At 46.9% G+C, this 6,582-nt stretch overlaps 1 protein-coding gene across 1 annotated transcript; it reads left to right on the plus strand.

Annotated features, from left to right (window-relative positions):
- The first annotated feature begins 212 nt into the window (after positions 1 to 212).
- On the plus strand, positions 213 to 1,624 carry LOC100272993 (Homeobox-leucine zipper protein ATHB-40). The gene is given in 3 exon segments (NM_001147444.1): positions 213 to 461; positions 623 to 966; positions 1,111 to 1,624. Coding segments are annotated over 3 exon segments (705 nt in total). The 5' UTR covers positions 213 to 382; the 3' UTR covers positions 1,393 to 1,624.
- Positions 1,625 to 6,582: the final 4,958 nt, after the last annotated feature.

The following is a 6,582-nucleotide window of genomic DNA, read 5'->3' on the forward strand; positions in this document are numbered from 1 at the left end:
CCACCCCCCGACCCGGCCGGCCAGCCGGCCGGCGAACCCCACCGCCTCCGGCGTTGCGCGCCTTTGCTAGCCCTATATATTACTCCTAGGTCTCTCTCGAGACCCGCACCCCAGCTTACTTAACACCCCAGCTGGTGCCTTGCCCTGTGGTCCTCGCTCCTTGATCCACTCCTCCTGCAGCTCCTCCTCGCACAGCACGTCTCCTCTCCCCAGCCTCCCTCTCTTTCTCTGTCCTTGGTCCTCTCCCCAGCAGCCTCCCTCTCTCTTTCTCTATCCCTGGTCCTCTCCAGATAACCTGACACAGTGGTCACGCTTGACAAGGAGAGAGAAAGGCGTTGCAGCAGCTGATCCGCGCCCGCCCGGCCGGGAGCGCAGGCGAAGGATGGAACAATACGACGGGCTCTTTCCTCCCGCCTACGTGGACTCCTCCTCATCCCTCCTCCTGGTGCCCAACGCCAACGGTGCGCAGTAGTCGTACATTCTCTTTCTCACAGTTGTGTAGCTGTAGGTACTTCGTCTCTGCAACTGCGCAGCTCATCATCAGTACCGGCCTACCCGCTACCTGCAGGACATGCACCTGCTACATGAATGGCAATTGATGTGTATTCTGTGCGGTTTGCAGGCACTGCGCAGGAGGAGAGACCGAGAGCGCGGCGCAGGAGGCGTCGAGCAGCGAGGTGCGGCGGCGGCGGTGGCGAGCTGGACGGAGGAGGGGACCACAAGAAGCGGCGGCTGACCGACGAGCAGGTAGAGATGCTGGAGCTGAGCTTCCGGGAGGAGCGGAAGCTGGAGACCGGCCGGAAGGTGCACCTGGCCGCCGAGCTCGGGCTCGACCCCAAGCAGGTCGCCGTCTGGTTCCAGAACCGCCGCGCCCGCCACAAGAGCAAGCTGCTCGAGGAGGAGTTCGCCAAGCTCAAGCAGGCACACGACGCCGCCATCCTCCACAAATGCCACCTTGAGAACGAGGTACATGCCATCCTACCTCTCACTCTTTGCCTGTGCTCCAATCCTCTTCTCTGTTCATCCCCCATGCGCCATGGATCATTGACGGCGTTGCAGTATATATATAATACTGAGCATGCATTTCGTGGGCACATGCACGGCTGGCAGGTGATGAGGCTGAAGGACAAGCTGGTGCTCGCCGAGGAGGAGCTGACGCGTTTCAGATCCGCGGGCAACCACGCGGTCTCCGGTGACGGCGGAGACGTCATGGCCCGTGCCGTCTGCAGCGGGAGCCCGAGCTCATCGTTCTCGACTGGCACCTGCCAGCAGCCCGGAGGAGGCGGCGGCGGCGGCGATCACCTGGGGGACGACGACCTGCTCTATGTTCCTGACTATGCCTACGCTGACAGCAGCGTGGTCGAGTGGTTTAGCCTGTATGGACTGATGTAATCGATGGTATGGTATGCCATCGTCGTCGGCAGATTAATTCTAGCTAGCTACTCATCGTAGCGTGTCATTGCTGTGCTGAATTGCTGATTTCTATGTGCGCCCTCTTAATCATATGTACATAAATCAAGCTATCAATTACTGGCAAAATATAGCCAGCTAGCAGCAACTAGTACTTTAATTCAGATGTGTGTTCTTACTGCTACCCACATTGGAATCTTTTTTTTTCTTGACTACTATAGTCTTTCGTGGGCTGATGGGAGTACACTATGCATGTGCTAGCTGACAATCACATTCTTGCTACTTCCTTTGTTCCGGATTACAGGGCATTTCAATATTTGAAAAAAAATCAACAAGTCTTAAATTTAATTAAAATTGTATAAAAACTAAAGAATTGTAACATCATATACTACCAAATATAACAATATTTATTTGATATTATAAATATTGTTATTTTATTGTACAAACTTGGTCAAGCTTAAGATACTTCGACTCTAAAAAAAACTACAGCGTGACTTATAATTTAAGACGAAAAGTGTACGTCAGAAGATGTAGCATTTGAACAACAAATATAGAATTTCGAAGTTCACGTGGAATGGAATCCATACTACTATGTGGATTGATCGATCGATGTAGTAAACAACAACCAATTTTGCTATATTATACCCTCGTGAAAATCTACTTTGCCACACCTTTTCCTCTATACTCTTCATAAATACTATCTTTACTTCAAATTGTAAGCCATTTTGTTTTTCTACATAGATACTTCAAATTGGTGTAATTGTTAGTTGGAATTAGTTTGGCTAAAAAAATCGATGTGGATAAGAAATATTTCACCTGATTCTTACAAACACATTTAATCTAGTTGTGAAACTAAACATCTGGAAATTTTCTTGTGACACGTTCAAAATATCTCGGGTGTAGGTAGGGATGGTAATGGATCACGTACGATTCAATTGGTTTTTTCATGATTTGTTTGATACCTTAATTAATTTTAGTTAAAAATCAAATAGAAATAGAGTATGGTCCAAAAACATTTTGATCTGATCTCCTAGAATTTCCATGTCGACTAGAATAAAGGACATCAATACCCTCTGTGTTAAAATATGTGCATTTTTGTCTATGCATTTAGACAAGTCGTCCCAAAATTAAAGTGCCTCTATAATGACTTATTGTACATGCATCGCACTATGCCAGATAGCAGAAAAGTTTGTGTCATATGCCAGTTTCCGGTTAGCACTACACAATCGAATATAATGCACCTTCTTCCAAGTGTCTTTGATAATGTAAGTGTTTATCAACTCCATGCTCCTCCCTATAATTCCCATCCTTAAGGGCTTGTTTGGGAGCAAGTGTAAAGTAGGAGATTGAGGGGGTCAAAATTCCTTACTATTCAATTTTGAATAGTAAGGAATTTTGGTACACTCAATCCCCCTCCATTACCCTTTGTCCCAGATGAGCCCTAGAAATAAATAAACAAGAAAAAAAGAAGTCAACATAAGAAAATCAGCATCATTAACACTTTAGTTGGCTCCCTCATGATGAAATTACAATGTACTTGTCAACACAAACTATACCAAAGTTGTCGGTGCAGGCAAGGGAACATAAACTTAGCTTTAGAAGCAAGTTCATAATATTATATTTTACCTTTTGGATTTTTCTCTCAAGTTCATAATATTATAAACTTAGCGCTTATGAAGGTTTGTCCTTCATAACCTTCGTCCGGAATTCATTATATCCGAAGGGAGATAATGCTTCGAAGGACGAAGGACTTTAACATTTAACACTTTTTATGTTGTCTTATTCTTAACTCTTAGCATTTGAGAACAAGTCCCCAACACTTGAGTTATATACCTTCTCTTTGAGTTACTATAACGTTGGCTTGTAATATTACAGACCCAACTAGAAGAGATGGAGGCGAGGATGATGGCGGAGCGGCTGGCTCGCGAGGCATATCATCAGAAGATGGCAGAGATGTTCCAGTACATGCAGAGCCTTGGCGCCGCACAGGGTTTCGCTCCGCCACCTCCATTGTTCCCTGCAGTTGACCCCGCTCTGTTCCATACTGAGAGCACCTAGAGGGGGGGTGAATAGGTGATCCTGTAAACTTGAAACTTAAGCCACAAAAACTCAGTTAAGTGTTAGCACAATAATCGCCAAGTGGCTAGAGAGGAGTCTCAACAAAACACAGTAACCACAAAGATGTCAATCACAGAGATGGCACGGTGGTTATCCCGTGGTTCGGCGAAGACCAACGCTTGCCTACTCCACGTTGTGGCGTCCCAACGGACGAGGGTTGCAATCAACCCCTCTCAAGTGGTCCAAAGATCTACTTGAATACCACGGTGTTTTGCTTAGCTTTTCTTAATCCCGTTTGCGAGGAATCTCCACAACTTGGAGCCTCTCGCCCTTACACTTGAAGTTCACAAAGAAGCACGGAGCAAGGGAGGGATTAGCAACTCACAAAAGACACAAAGATCACAGCAAATACGCACACACAAGACCCAGACTTGAGCTCAAGAGACTAGCACACTAGAACGGAGCTCAAATCACTAGAATGTCGAACAAGTGCGCAGGAATGGAGTGTGAGTGATCAAGAGTGCTCTAGGAATGCTTGGTGTGCTCCTCCATGCGCCTAGGGGTCCCTTTTATAGCCCCAAGGCAGCTAGGAGCCGTTGAGAGCAATCTGGGAAGGCAATTCTTGCCTTCTATCATCTGGCGCACCGGACAGTCCGGTGCACACCGGACAGTGTCCGGTGCACACCGGACAGTGTCCGGTGCCCGATTTCTTCCCTTCTACGGCGAAGCCGACCGTTGGCAGCCAGAGAGCCGTTGGCGCACCGGACATGTCCGGTGCACACCGGACAGTCCGATGCCCCCTTCTAGCCGTTGGCTCGTCCACGTGTCCCACGCAGATCGCGCGGCCGACCGTTGGCCCGGCCGACCGTTGGCTCACCGGACAGTCCGGTGCACACCGGACAGTCCGGTGAATTATAGCCGTACGTCGCCGGTGAATTCCCGAGAGCGGCCAGTTCGCTCGAGCCAGCCTGGCGCACCAGACACTGTCCGGTGCACCATCGGACAGTCCGGTGCTCTCAAACTGAGCAGACTTTGGCAGAACGAAGCCATCTCATTTCCAATTCGATTTTTCCTGTTTCCAGCACTTAGACACAATACATTAGTCTCTAAAACAATGTACTAAGTCTGAGAAACATACCTTTATCCTTGATTTGTACTTTGTCCACCATTTTACACTTAGGCATTTGTGTTGGACACTAAATCACCAAAATACTTAGAAATGGCCCAAGGGCTCATTTCCCTTTCAATCTCCCCCTTTTTGGTGATTTATGCCAACACAATATAAAGCAAGTAGAACAGATACAAAATCAATTCAAATAAGAACTCAAATTGTTTTGATTCAAATTTGACATATATGGATCACTCTTTGCCACCACTTGGTTTGTTTTTGCAAATCAAACTCAAATTTCCATCTCTAAGTCAAACACACATGTTAAGACATAAAGAGTCATTCCAAGAGAAATTGATTCAAGATTTCAAAAACTCCCCACAAGAAGCCAACTTTTGACAAGAGAGACAATAAAAGAGTTTTGACAAACCAAAAGCTCTATTCTACTATTTTCAAAATCTCTCAAGTGGTAGCTGATCCATTTATCGCTTTGGCCTTTATTTTCTCCCCCTTTGGCACCAAGCACCAAAACGGGATTAATCTTGGCCCCAGAACCCCATTGCTTCACCAAAATCTTCAATAAGAATACAAAGGCAATAAGAGTACATGAGATGAACTTGAATAAGTTACCTTCTCATCGGAGTGCAGTGGAAGTCTTTCATGGTCCAAGTCCACCTTTTCCCTTTCAAACCTCCTTTGAGACTCCTTTGTTGAGGTCGGTGTGTCCGTCGGTTCCCATTGGAGTCTTTGCGGGCTTGGCGTCCTTCATCCCAAACCTTTTGATCAAATCTTGTGTGTACTTTGTTTGGGAGATGAAGGTGCCGTCCTTGAGTTGCTTCACTTGGAACCCAAGAAAGTAGTTCAACTCGCCCATCATCGACATCTCGAATTTCTGCGTCATCACTCTGCTAAACTCTTCACAAGACTTTTGATTAGTAGAACCAAATATTATGTCATCGACATAAATTTGGCATACAAACAAATCACCATCACATGTCTTAGTGAAAAGAGTTGGATCGGCTTTCCCAACCTTGAAAGCATTAGCAATTAAGAAATCTCTAAGGCATTCATACCATGCTCTTGGGGCTTGCTTAAGTCCATAGAGCGCCTTAGAGAGCTTACATACGTGGTCGAGGTATCGTTCATCCTCAAAGCCAGGGAGTTGCTCCACGTACACCTCCTCCTTGATTGGCCCGTTGAGGAAAGCGCTCTTCACATCCATTTGGAACAACCTGAAAGAATGGTGAGCGGCATATTCTAGCAAAATACGAATGGACTCTAGCCTAGCCACAGGAGCAAAAGTCTCCTCAAAGTCCAAACCTGCGACTTGGGCATAACCTTTTGCCACAAGTCGAGCCTTGTTCCTTGTCACCACTCCGTGCTCGTCTTGTTTGTTGCGGAACACCCACTTGGTTCCCACAACATTTTGCTTAGGACGAGGCACCAGCGTCCAAACTTCATTCCTCTTGAAGTTGTTGAGCTCCTCTTGCATGGCCAACACCCAGTCCGGATCTAGCAAGGCCTCTTCTACCCTAAAAGGCTCAATAGAAGAGACAAAGGAGTAATGCTCACAAAAATTAACTAATCAAGATCGAGTAGTTACTCCCTTGCTAATATCACCCAGAATTTGATCGACGGGATGATCCCTTTGAATCATCGCTCGAACTTGGGTTGGAGGTGCCAGTTGCGCTTCTTCCTCCATCACATGATCATCTTGTGCTCCCCCTTGATCACACGCCTCCTGTTGATGAACCTGTTCATCGTCTTGAGTTGGGGGATGCACCATAGTTGAGGAAGAAGGTTGATCTTGCTCCTTTTGTTCTTGTGGTCGTACATCACCAATCGCCATGGTTCGTATAGCGGCCGTCGGAATATCTTCTTCATCGGTTAGAAGCTCATATGACGTCTTCTTGAGGAGACGATGAAGGTATACCCTGTTGATGGCATGGCAAGCCGTGTTCACGGCTTCCGACCAAAAGCACTCGGGGGTCTTGAACTCTCCAAGC

Source organism: Zea mays, chromosome 7, assembly GCF_902167145.1.
Source record: "Zea mays cultivar B73 chromosome 7, Zm-B73-REFERENCE-NAM-5.0, whole genome shotgun sequence".
Classification (NCBI taxonomy): domain Eukaryota; kingdom Viridiplantae; phylum Streptophyta; class Magnoliopsida; order Poales; family Poaceae; genus Zea; species Zea mays.